Consider the following 13,096-nt stretch of genomic DNA (forward strand, 5'->3'; position numbering starts at 1 on the left):
CAGAAGCCGTCTGACCTTAGTGTATTTGCTTCAGAAACTTTTTTCCCCCAAAGTTTTCAAATAAACTAATAGCCAATTATCTAAACTAAACCTAGTTTGAAAAGGCATATCTCACTCAAAGGCTATTTCAATAACATTTAACAACAAGGCCACCATTAGTTTCAAATCAGACTACTTCCTCCTTGGCTTTAGAAATTCACCTATTTCTTTTTCAATATACACTAATGATGGCTGCTCAAATAAGGATGCTAGTTTATATCAGCTGATCAATTACATTCCTTTGGTTTTCACATCTCTATGATGGATGATGACACTTAAGGACAGATATTCTTATAGAGAGTACTATGAACACAATGAAAATCAGCCTGATAAACAATGTCACTGATGAAAACTATGTTCAAAGGACTTAGTTTTGTGTATGAAGTGACCTGAAATAATGGCGAAAAGCTGGGAAAATAAAATAGGTGTGGTGGGACATCACTATTCACAAGCAGATGGGACAATGGATGATGTTAACATGGTGCTGGAATTCAGAAGAGAACGCTACATGGAATAGTCAAAGCCAATGAACCAGTTAACTCTCTCTACCCACAAAATGAGTCACAGATTTAGCAGAAGATGTCAAGATTAGGTGACAGATGCTTTAGAATATTAAACACTAGTGAGTCAGATGCACTTTACAATTGTTTGCAAGAACTACAGTATATAAAATAGTGGACCTGAAACGAGACAGTTTGTGTCAACATGATAATACATGCTATAAAAAAACCTGACACTTTACATGTCCATACGCTAATGAAAGAGCAAAACAAGATTTGACTTATCTAAAATAAAGAGGTAGATAACCCACACAGTTGCCCACTTTACAACTGTCTTCTTAAAGTTGTTACCTCATCATGACATTTTGTAATACTCTGATGCATTGCCACACAAAGAAAAGCAGATAATCCAATATCTGTCAAAATATAGAGAAGATGGACTGAAATGATTGTTTAGACAATTAAGAATTGTCTGTAAAATAGCCATATTTTACACTTACTGACTACCTGTATACGCAAGGTAACACTGGGTCTTGCATTATAATTCCATGCTTTTAACTTTCTGAAAAAGTTATCTTTTAAGTCTGAAATTGTCCTTGCTGAGTCTCATCCAGGAGGTGAAATTTGGAGCTATTTGAGGAAAAATCACTTCAGACATCTGGGTTACTCTTTCTTCTGTCCTAAACCCTTCAGTATCTCGGTAGTTGATGCAATTTTATTTAGTAGCCAAGGAGAATTTTAGAACACAAAAGGAGAAACACCAGGGAACAAAGGCTTGTCATGGAAATCAAGATAAATCAGCAGAAACAGAAAAGCAGGAAGAAAGGACATAAAAGTTTCAAGAGGGCTCTATGGAACAGAATGGGCAAAATGTGCTAAACTCCTGAGCTATAAGACAACAGCAAAATATAGGTATGTAAATCTGATGAAAGATGAAAGATAAGTAATATGGACAATACTATCGGTGAATCTTTGGTTGTTTCCATTTTAAAGATTTACAAGCCTGGTGTTGAAGGAAAAGGCTTAACATTAGAACACAGATCAAATTTCTGATTATCACCATCTTGTTAGAGAGGTACTGGAGGAAGGGAGAATTATGGAAGTGGACTCTGATGCCGATGGATATGAAAGTGGTCATGTAAAGTTTCTATATAATACCAGAAGACTGTGCACAGTGAAAGAGGGGATATATGTAGTAATGAAGAAACACATTTCTCATATAAAAAAGGCCTGATTTACACTGGAAACTACGCTGGATAGGAGACGTAGCACGGGATGTGAAAATCTGAGCCTAACTGATTAAGAGAGGTCACCAAAGGGTAGTCTACGTGCTCCTGGCTGGGTGTGGGGGACAAATGCTTATCTCGCTCTGGTTGGTCGTGTGCAGATTGAGTATTGTATCATTCACAATGAACGTCCATTTACAATCTGAATAAAATGCGCACTCTCTCTCTATATAGGTATATAATTCGTCACATATTTTCTATAAAAACATCTCACAATGATTACGCTGATCAGTGTGACATAGGCTTTCATTAGCGACCTTATGTGACATTGTTTTGGTGAACCCAAGGAATCCTTGTATCTCTATATACTCCTTGCCATCTGATGCTTGGCACTGAAGAAGTCCTTGTGTCACAATGTTAAATAATGTATCCATTTTTAAATGATAATACTTATAAAAAAAGAAAAGGAGTACTTGTGGCACCTTAGAGACTATCAAATTTATTTGAGCATAAGCGTTTGTGAGCTACAGCTCACTTCATCGGATGCATTCAGTGGACTTATACAGTTTATACTTCCACAGAAAAGGGATTTCTGAGTGCTAAATCTGTAATTTTTGGTCAGTTAACCTCTCTGCCTCAGCTGTTTTAATATTCTGTATTGTGGTAGCACCTAAGGTTAGTGCCACCCACATTAGTGCCACCCTCCAGCATTGCTAACTTTGTTCTTAACATGTCTTCCTCCAACATCCAGGACCTTACCTCTCCTCTTCCCCAAATTCCCCTCCGCTTTGGGATTTTTTCCCCATTGGTGGGGGCAGAAAGGTGTGAGGGGGCGGGGCAGGGAAGAGAAGTCTCCTCTTGTTTCCTCGGGTGTTTTTGGGGCTAGAAGAGAGTTTTTACCGCAGTGGCTCTATTCGACATTGGTGAGGCCTCATCTGGAGTACTGTGTCCAGTTTTGGACCCCATGCTATAAGAAGGATGTGGAAAAATTGGAAAACGTCCAGCGGAGGGCAACAGAAATCATTAGGGGACTGGAACACATGACTTATGAGGAGAGGCTGAGGGAACGGGGATTGTTTAGTCTGCGGAAGAGAAGAATGAGGGGGGATTTGATAGCTGCTTTCAACTACCTGAAGGGGGGTTCCAAAGAGGATGGATCTAGACTGTTCTCAGTGGTAGCAGATGACAGAATGAGATGTAATGGTCTCAAGTTGCAGTGGGGAGGTTTAGGTTGGATATTAGAAAAACTTTTTCACTAGGAGGGTGGTGAAACACTGGAATGCGTTACCTAGGGAGGTGGTGGAATCTCCTTCCTTAGAAGTTTTTAAGGTCAGGCTTGACAAAGCCCTGGCTGGGATGATTTAATTGGGGATCGGTCCTGCTTTGAGCAGGGGGTTGGACTAAATGACCTCCTGAGGTCCCTTCCAACCCTGATATTCTATGGTTCTATGATTCTAAGAATGTGGTTCTGAGAGGTGGTTTGTGTAGTGGTCCCTCGCTCTTGAGTGGGGAGGGAGGCCACTCCATCTCACTACAGGCAGACTGCAAGTCACGCTTTGTAGGGGAAACTCTGGCCCTCTGCACGGGGCTAGGGATGCCAACATTCTAATCATACAAAACTGAACACCCCTGCCTGCCCTTCTCTGAAGCCCCACCCATGCCCTGCCCCTTCTCTGATGCCCCCCAACCTGCTCCATCCCCCCTCCCTCTGTTGCTCACTCTTCTCTACCCTCACTCACTTTCACTGGGCTGGGGCAGGGGACTTGAGTGCGGGAGGGGGTATGGGCTCTGGGCTGAGGGTGCAGGCTCTGGTATGGGGCTCAGTATGAGGGTTTTGAGGTGCAGGAGGGGGCTCTGGGCTGAGCCAGGGAGTTGGGGTGAGGGGGGCTGCGGGGTCCCGGCGACGCTTACTGCAGCTCTGGGGAAACGACGGTCAGGTCCCTGTGGCCTCTAGGCAGAGACACGGCCAGGTGGCCCTGCGCGATGCACGGTGCCTTCGCACCCGCAGGTACCACCCCTGCAACTCCCATTGGTTGCGGTTCCCGGCCAACGGGAATTGCAGAGCCAGTACTCGGGGCAAGGGCAGCACGCAGAGCCTCCCAGTCCCTGGCCGCGCCAGCGCCTAGGGGCCACAGGGACCTGACAGCCGCTTCCAGGAGTGGCGTGGAGCCAGGGCAGGTAGGGAGCCTGCCTTAGTCCCAAGCACCCGCTCCACCACCGACCGGATATTTAACGGCCTGGTCGGCGTTGCTGACCGGAGCCACCAGGGTCCCTTTTCAACCGGGCGTTCCAGTTGAAAACCAGACACCTGGCAACCCTAGACGGGGCAGAGCCACAGTGTATAGCCCAGCACCTTCTGGCTGGGGCTGACAGTAATCAACAGTCTATCGGGGAAGCTCTGGCCCTCATGGCAGGGCAGAGCACAAACTGCCTAGGGCTCTGGCCTGCAGTCAGGGCACAGCAGCAAAGGAATCTATAAGTCCAGGCCCTCAGGCAGGACGGGGCACCAAATGTCCTTACTCTAGCAGGCCAACAAACTCAGGCCTCTGGGCCTAAAGGTGAGGAGGCTACCACGCAAGGGGTGGGGCGTAGGGGTAGGGAGGGACCCAGATCCACCCGACTCCACCGGGTCTCAGCCCAGGGCCCTAACAGTGGTGGAGTTTTCCACCACGGGCATCAGCAGGGAGTTCAACTGCAACACACTAACTCACACTCCAGCAGCTGAATTGGACCAGACTCTGGTTCCCCTGGGCTACTTCCTACCGCAGTCTGAGTGTAGGGCTCTGTAGTCCAAAGGTCCCCTGTTTTATCAGGGTACTCTGCCACCTGCAGTTCCCACAGCTCTTCGGGGCATTCGTCTGATGGCAGTCCTGGCAGCTCCTCGGGGTACTCATCTGTCTCCTCAGACTGCAGGGCACAACTCCACTCAGGGCCTAGTCCAGGATCCGGTTGAGATCCCAGCTCCCTGGAAGAGCAGTCTGCTCCCTCTGGTGTTCCAGCCCCAACTGAACTCTAGGGAACTCCTTTTATACTTCCTGTCCCACCCTGGGAGTTCTGGTGAGGGGGTGGGGCAGATTTAGCTCCGCCCACTAGGGGGAGCGTAGTGGTCCCTCACTCAAGCTCAGAGGGATGCCACTCTGCCTCGCTACAATCTGTAAGAAAGCTAAAGGAGCTAATGCTGGATGTTTTAGGAATGTGCTAAACTAGGAAGATTGTGAAAAACTGGAAAAGAAGGTCTGACTGATCAACATGGACTGAATGATAAATTGCCCAAAAACAATGAGAGCCTGTTACTAGAAGCAGAGTATGGTGAATAATGAACATCAGTAACCCTAAGAACATTTATGCTGACATGAAAATTTACAGGCCGGAAATGTTCTAATGAATGACCCTGTGGCATTGTCAAGGTAACCCACTGGGATGTTGGTCTGGGTGAGACAGAAAGAAGTCAGAAACAAGATGGTCTGAAGGAAGCTGTGTTTCTTTACAGCTGAAGAGGTTTGGAAATTGTTTGGAGGTTTTGGATAGAAAGTGAGGAGAAGAAGAGTGAGCACTAGGTTCATCAAAATAGGAATGGAATTCTAGAGTTCATTAGTTCAACAAAGAGCCAGAGCCAGAATATTCTCCCAAGACGAAGAGAGAACTGGGGGAGGGCAGACTGGGCAAGTCAGGTTACCCTGAGGCACAATTGGTATGCTTACACAGCCTGCGCCAGTGAGCCTCCCAGCCTGGGACAACAGCCTCAGGCTCATGGGGCTTGTGCTCCCATACTAAAAGTAGCTGTGTAGATGTTGTGGCTTGGGCTGGAGCTCAGGCTCTGAAGCCTAGGGATGGGGGTGGGCTTCAGAGCCCAATCCCCAGCCTGAGTCGCAACTTCAAAGAGCTGGCTACACAGCTATATTTAAAAAGCTACCACAAGCCCTGCACACCCAAGTCTGTCAACCTAGGCTGGGAGGTTTGCTGCCGCATGTTGTATACACACACCCAATGCTGTTTTAGTATGGAAGGAGTGAGATTGTTTCCTTAATTCTTTCAAGTCAAGGACGAGTTCCATTTTCATATATGTAGAGTTAATTCGCATGTTGTCCTGTGCAGCTTTTTTGTTTTTTTAGTTTTTAAAAGTGTTTCTGGATTTTTTTAAAAAAGATTTTCCATGTCCCTTAAATGTTAAATGCATTCATCTTTTGCTTCACTACCCTCTTGACCATTTACATTCAATGAAAAGGGAATGTAAAAGGAATAAATAGACTAACTTTGATATACCCTTGAAAACAAGACACAGTTAGTCCTAGAGTGACCCTGGCCTTAGCAGAGGAAAAAGAGGAAGTGAAAGGAGCCTTTCCTTCCCTTCCCTTCCCCACTGAAGCATGAGGACTGTTGCAGACCCTGTGCTTCATGGAACACTTGAACTGCTCTGTCTATGGGCCCATGCGGGTGAAGACTGTCTGATTAGCATTAGTGAGAATTTTTGCTCGATTAAGGACTAAGCGCTGCAAGATTTAGCACTGTATTTGGAAAAAAATTAATGGAAATCTCATAGTGATTTGGTAGACAGAGAACTTGGAAAAGAGAGACATTGACAACAGCCTAATTAATATTAAGCAATCTAGGAGATAGAAACCAGGGAGTCTCAGGTGATGCACTGTTTTAAAATCTAGAAATCACTAAGTAAAGCTACTGAGAAGTGTTTCCACAGCAGCAGAAACTTGGTAATATAAAAGGAGATAAATTGACCTTTTTATAATGTGTACTTATGTGTTCAGCTCTGAATTCAACCAAGCCAGCTGACTGTCCATGCATTTTTGGGACTGGACATTACATACAAAATCAGTGATGAAACAGGTTTCAGAGTGGTAGCCGTGTTAGTCTATCAACAAAAACAACAAGGAGTCCTTGTGGCACCTTACAGACTAACAAATTTATTTGGGCATAAGCTTTTGTGGGCTAGAACCCACTTCATCAGATGCATGCAGTGGAAAATACAGTGGCAGGTATAAATTTGTTAGTCTCTAAGGTGCTACAAGGACTCCTTGTTGTTTTAGCGATGAAATAGTAATCATTCCATTCAGCCCCTCTTTACTTTGGTGTTTTTGTGGTGGTTCATCTTTTGCCTGCCTAATATCAGCAGAGATTCTTTTTTTATTTCTTACTCAACAGTCTGATGCACAGCTGATGGTGTCACCTGTGAGAGCACTGACTATATTGGTCTGTGCCCAAAACAAAAAAAAGCTGACAGAGAACCACATTCAGCCCTAAGCAAGCAAGTGTGGCTCCCATTGGTTTCAACAGGAATTGTGCCCATTTATTGAGGGCTCAATAGGACCTTGTGATGGGATATGCAAACCCTACTTCGGGCTGGAAGGTGTTCAAGGATCGTACTGGGCCCAGGTAGCCCCCAACCCTCCAGCCCTCAGAGCCTGTTACAACTGGAAAAGGGGTTGAAAAGGGACCAACCCAGCCCAGAAGTAGGAGGTTGGGGAGGGGAGAGACCTGCCCTGAAGGCTCCTGACAAAGGTGTCAGAGAAGCGTCCCTGAGGGACTGTATGTTGAGCCTGGTTGGGGCTGATGGTTTGGTGGCTTCTACTTTTTCTGTTCACCTTATATTGGACTGGAAGCTGGGGGAGAACAGCAGATGGTAGGAAGTAACCCAGGGAGGGTAAGTTGGAGAGCACTTTTGAGGACCAGACACTGTTGATCCTCCTAGGGCCCTAGGTCAGAATCTGGTGTAATGAACGGACCAAGGCTCCCCTACCACTGCCCAACTCACTGCATCCCTGGTTAAAAGAGGACTGGGACTGCAAGACCTGCCCACTGAGAGGATTATTACAAGCCCATATTGAAATGGAGATATAAAAGAGATTCCAAGTATACTCTTGCGCTTCTTTAACATATTGTAATTTATGGGAGAGCTGTAATCTGATAAGCCACCCCATGTTTCATCCGCCAAACTCACTGCACCACCAGCATACAGCTGCTTGAGGGCATTCTGCTATGCAATGCATTTTTCTTATGTGAGCAAATGAAAATGGTGATCTAAATAAGCGAGCCATAGTCATGCAGACCCTCTTTAGTGGCCTACAGCCTCCTTAAATCATCTAAGATTGATACATAGTCATGTGTCTGACTCAAAGGAGTTTTATGGAAAACCTGACATCCCCTCTCCAACAGATCCTCTTCAGGAAATCAGGCAGGTGGACAGTGTGTTATCAAGTCTGCAATTTTTGAATTATTTAAACAAACAAATAAAAAGGTCACTCTGACCATGCAGCAAATTGTAACAGGCTAATAAGTAAACTGGTTCCCTCAGGCTAGATTTCCCAAGACAAGTAGTGATTTGCTTCAATTGCACAGTTCTAGCACAATTTAGAATCTGCCAGGGTTATTCTCTGCCTCTTATAGTCAGGAACAAGCTAAATATTTAAAACACAATATACAATTCATGTAGGAATACAAATACACACTACAAAAAAGGAAGGTTCAACAGCCTTCAACCCCAGCAAAGACTATTAAATTATTCCACCCTTAGCTATAGTCAGAGTCCCCTGAATACTTGCCTAGCATCCCACCTAAGAAGTAACACCATTCTACTGGCCATGTTCATTCCAGGGCTCTCAGAAGAGTAAAGTATATCCTGTCAGGTTCATATGGACGCTGCTCTGAGATCTTGAAAAGATTTGACAATAAATGTGGTAAAATAACTTGATGGAGAGGAGAGGGGGAATTTTTACCCACCAACCTTCAAAAGTTTTAATCCCACAGTCCTTTTTACAAATACAAGCTACTTGTTAGCTGAGGGCCAAAGCTTCTCAGTTTTAAGGAATTAATATCCCAGAGAGCTGGACTTTCCCTTTCCTCAAAAAGGGGACTTTAAATCCTTCAACCAATAAAACAGAGAAGCTTTCTATTCAGACTTTAGAAGGGTCCTAAACTCCATCTCTCACTTTCATCCCATTCTGAAGTAGAAGACCTTAATGGGGCCACCTGAACTAAGATGGAACTTCGTCAACTGAGAGCTCTGAAATGGATCTGGTAGCCAGGAAAGACAATAGTCTCATTGATGTGAAAATTCCCTCCTTCTGGGGCAAGAGACACCCCAGCACACTCCCATAAGGATAATAAGGGCAGCCTTAATTGGGCATATCCTAAATTTTGAATGCTTAACCTTATTATTATATATAGACTATCATTTGAGCTACTTGTGTGTTAAGCTTGAGAATCTATTTTGTAGTGTGTATGCAAGGAGTAGTCTATTTTTCATAAGCAACATACTACAGTCAACCTGGTCCTGGCTCTCATGATTTTTGAAGATGGGAGAAGAGGCAACAGTGCCCAAAGGCCCCGTCACGGTGCGAGACTCACCCCTGCGGTGCCTCCTGCTGGTCTCTCAAGGAATTAGCTCTTCCAGCCTCCGGAGCACTCTCTGCAGGCCGGTGTCCTGCTTGTTGCTGGCCCCTGTGTCCCTCCCGGACCCCGGTGCCCCTTTTACCCAGCATGCTGCCCCCTGGCAGTACCTCCCCAGTCTCTGGGTCTCCCCTCCCTGGGAAACCCCCACCCACTATCCCCACCTCACCTCAGTCTTTGGCTACTGCCAGTTACCATTGAGTCCCCACACACTGGGGCGGACTGCAGTGTATAAGCCTATCGTCACAGGCAAGGGGGAGCTTGGACCTGCTGCCTCTGCCTACCTTTGGGCTGCCCCCTGCAGCCCCAGTACCTATCCGGCCTTACCCTAGGCCTGTAGCCTGGGGGGTTTCCAGGCTGGAGCTCCCCAGTTCCCTTGGCCTTCCCCCAGCCCTGCTCCACCTCAGCTACTCTGGTACGCTCCCCAGCAGCCAGGCCCATCTCCCTCCACAGCTAGAGGAGACTCTGTGTGCTCCTGGCCCACTGCCCTCTTATAAGGGCAAGCTGAGCCCTGATTGGGGCATGGGACTGCTTGCTCCCAGCCACAGCCCTCTCCCAGGGCTGATTTCAAGCCCTTTAAGACCAGAGCAGGTGACCACCCCGCTACACCCCCATTTGTCCTACAACTACTCGTACGCTGAAGGAACAGTCTTATTTTGCAACAGTCATGGACTCTGTTGCCCTTGTTTTTACTGAACTCAGTTTGTTATAGAGTTTTGTTATGTTTTGTGACCAGGCTCTTCCATCAGTTCATTTATTTGTAACTATATAGAAAAAGATAATTATAGAGTAGCCAGCACGTTAAAACACCATGCTTTATGCCTTAATGCCAACATGCCTTGTGAAGTACATTAGACTATGCAGTATCTTTCTATATTACATTACATTTCTTGCTTAGACTTAACCATCATAAAATATTTATGCAAGCATATCTCAAAAGCAGAGATTTTTGATGTGCTGCTTGGAGATTATAAATGAGAAAGGGCGAGAAGGGCTAGTAGTAAGATGATGATGAGACATATAAGCCCCTTTCTAGCACCTATCATATTCTAATTCTAGCAAAAGCTTGTTTATATGGTAGAGTTCAAAAAGCTCCTAGCAAAGAAAACTTTTACTTTGCAAGTAGTGAGAGATGTTGTGAACAGTGCAGGGGCAAAGGCATTAACGCTTAAAAAAAAAAGAGACCTCTTTAAAAGCAAGGAACATACAAATGTTCACCTTTCACCTCTGTGTCACAGTTACAATCAAGTGCTATGCAAGTAGTGACTGAAAGTGATAGTATCTGATGGCTACTTAGTGGCCTATCTGAAATGAACTGATGGCTTCAACTTACTTCCAAGAGGACATCTATGCACATCACAAAACCATAACCACAACTGGTACCTCTGTTTGCTATCTCAGCAAGGAGGGCAAGAATTCAGTGGCTAAGGAACGTGAATTACTCTCTCCCCTTTAGAGGTGATCCCGTCAGGTCACAGCTAAGGATCACTTGCAGAGCAGTTTGTGGGAAGCCTTCTCCAAAGACAGAAAAAGAGACATTGAACACAGAAGTGGCTCCTCCAAGCGGACTTTCAGCCTCACTAGTGCCTAAATCTCTAGCACAGTCAGAGGGAAGTTTAAGATGTAACCCTTCCTGACCCTTCTAAATGTTTCAGGTGGAGCCAGGAAGAAAATGGGGAGCGTGGCTTTTTCTTTAAAATTTGTTTTCCCCTTGCCTAAAAAAGTCCCCTACAGTTCCAAGTGCCATTTCCGTCATTGCTTCAGATCTCTGGTTCAAGGGGAGCTGGAGAATTGTGATCACAGGACCTTTGTTACCAAGCAGGAAGACTACTAGCAGCCTTGGACAATGGGTGCTTCTTTTCCAAAATGGCCTATTTTCTTATTGCAGCTCTGCCTGGCTCCTGACAGAACTGTATTCACACTGGAGGATAATTATCCTTGCTATTTCTGTTAAATAAGCTGATTCTTGAGTTGGCTTTTAAAATCTTAAATAGAACATTAGACTTGCCATGCTTATTCAGAGTAATGGCTTATCTAGTCTAATACTGTGTTTCCCACAGTGGCAAGAACCAGATGCACTGGGTAAAGGTGCAAGAAACCCCTGAAGCGAGCAATTATGAAATAAATTCCCCATAAGAAAAGTTCTTCCTAGCCACATCTGTAACAGATTGAGTAACATGCCCTGAAGCATGACAGTTTATATCCCTTCCAAACGTCTTTTATTTTTTTGCTTTTTTTTAATCCTTACTATTGTAATGGTGGGTGCTCATTATCCATTTTTTTTAATCCTGCTAAACTCTTGGTCCTTAATAATATCATGTGGCAGGGAGTCTCACAGGTTAATACTGTCATGTAAAAAGTAGCCTATTATCATTTTTAAATTTGCTGCCTTTCAGTTTCACTGAACGTCTTCTGTTACCCTTTCTCATAACAACAAGAACCAGAAGTGCCTGGCTTACATTCTTTATACTGCTCATCATTTAAACCTTTCTTTCCAGGTGAGAGTGTACCATTGATTTCTATAGTGATGTAACCGTTCCCCAGAAGTTCTGAGAAGTTCCTCTTGGTATTGTTCAACTCCTCACTGCCTTCTACTCAGTACTGAGCTTTAATGAAACTATCTAGTTACAAAATACTCCTTTGTGTTATTTGCACGCATGCTTTTTATGTTGTTTTGAAGGCTCTGTTTAGCTGCAGAGAAAAATCTATCCGTCACTTAACAGCTTCCACCCTGCTTTATCACTGGTATTTTTTAAGCAGAAACACATTGTGAACATTTACTTTTACCCAATTATAGAGGGTGAACTACAAAAGGCAAGCAAAGATTTTCAGTGCTTGATTTAGCTTTTGCAAAAACATCCAAGTTAGAACTCCAAAGAGAAATATTGGAATGTACTGGATTGTATTGTGGGAGTATTGTATTGTATTGTATTCTGGGAGGCCTGTAGATTACAAAGGAAACATTCAAAACATCATACTTTCCTTGGCAAAATGAACACAGATTTAAAAGCGATAATGTAAAAGTAATGCTGGATTTGGTTTTGGTTTAGTATTGAAAAATTTAGGTTTTTTAAATTGTAATTCAAATTTGGGGAAAAATAATGTTCCCCACATGTGATACTTTATTTCAAATGTATTTTAAAAACAAGCTGTATTTGGCCTATTTCAAGTTTTGCTTGACAGAAAAGGAAACTATGTTCCAAAGCCTAAACTGTCCCCCAGTGTTCTTCAGTCATCCAGCACTCTTTGGTGACTGGCAATGGGAGCTCTCCCCCTGCAACTGAATGTGGCAGCAATTCTTCTGCACTTTCCAGTAATAAGAGGTGAGGGTTACCATCTTCTAACCCAACTTTAGATGCCAGGGGTTTAGAAAATGGACCAAATCTCACAAAACTGGGGAAAAAGTATTTCCAATGTAGGCAAAGCACGTACCTTTGTGGGATATAGAACATGTGCTGGGGAGGTGGTTTGTAGAGAACACCATCATAGACTGGCCACAGACCACTTAAAATTCTGAAAAGAGAACTCTTTCCACAACCATTGGGACCAGTGATTAAAAGATGCATTCCTTCCTGTACCTAAAATAGTCATGAAAATGATAAAAACAACCACCTTTCAAAATATATCACTTTTCACCATGAAGCCATGGTGTATAATGACACAATCTAGCACACCCCACAATGAAACCACCTAAGCATTTAGTTTAAGGAAGTATAAATTGTGAAATTGGCTACAACTCTTATTCAGTCTCTGTTTGAAAAACTGCATTTGCACAGAATATGTGGATTCAAAGAGCAAAAGCAAAGGAACCAGAAGAAATCGTATTTACTAGCTCCAAAGATGTGTTTTTTCTAATTTAGGAAACAATCCAGATGGCTATGCTATTACTTACAAAAGGCTATTTTGTGGAGGGGCATGAGTCATTAGCAC

At 44.2% G+C, this 13,096-nt stretch overlaps 1 protein-coding gene across 2 annotated transcripts in view; it reads right to left on the reverse strand.

The window, feature by feature from the left end:
* ABCD2 (ATP binding cassette subfamily D member 2) overlaps nt 1-13,096 on the reverse strand; it is a 67,823-nt gene that overhangs the window by 32,885 nt on the left and 21,842 nt on the right. For both annotated transcript variants that reach the window (XM_073328418.2, XM_073328420.1), the window contains exon 6: nt 12,599-12,744. In XM_073328418.2, the coding sequence (XP_073184519.1) occupies nt 12,599-12,744 (146 nt within the window). The remainder of the gene's footprint in view (nt 1-12,598; nt 12,745-13,096) is intronic.

Source organism: Lepidochelys kempii, chromosome 1 (genome assembly GCF_965140285.1).
Source record: "Lepidochelys kempii isolate rLepKem1 chromosome 1, rLepKem1.hap1, whole genome shotgun sequence".
NCBI classification, from domain to species: domain Eukaryota; kingdom Metazoa; phylum Chordata; order Testudines; family Cheloniidae; genus Lepidochelys; species Lepidochelys kempii.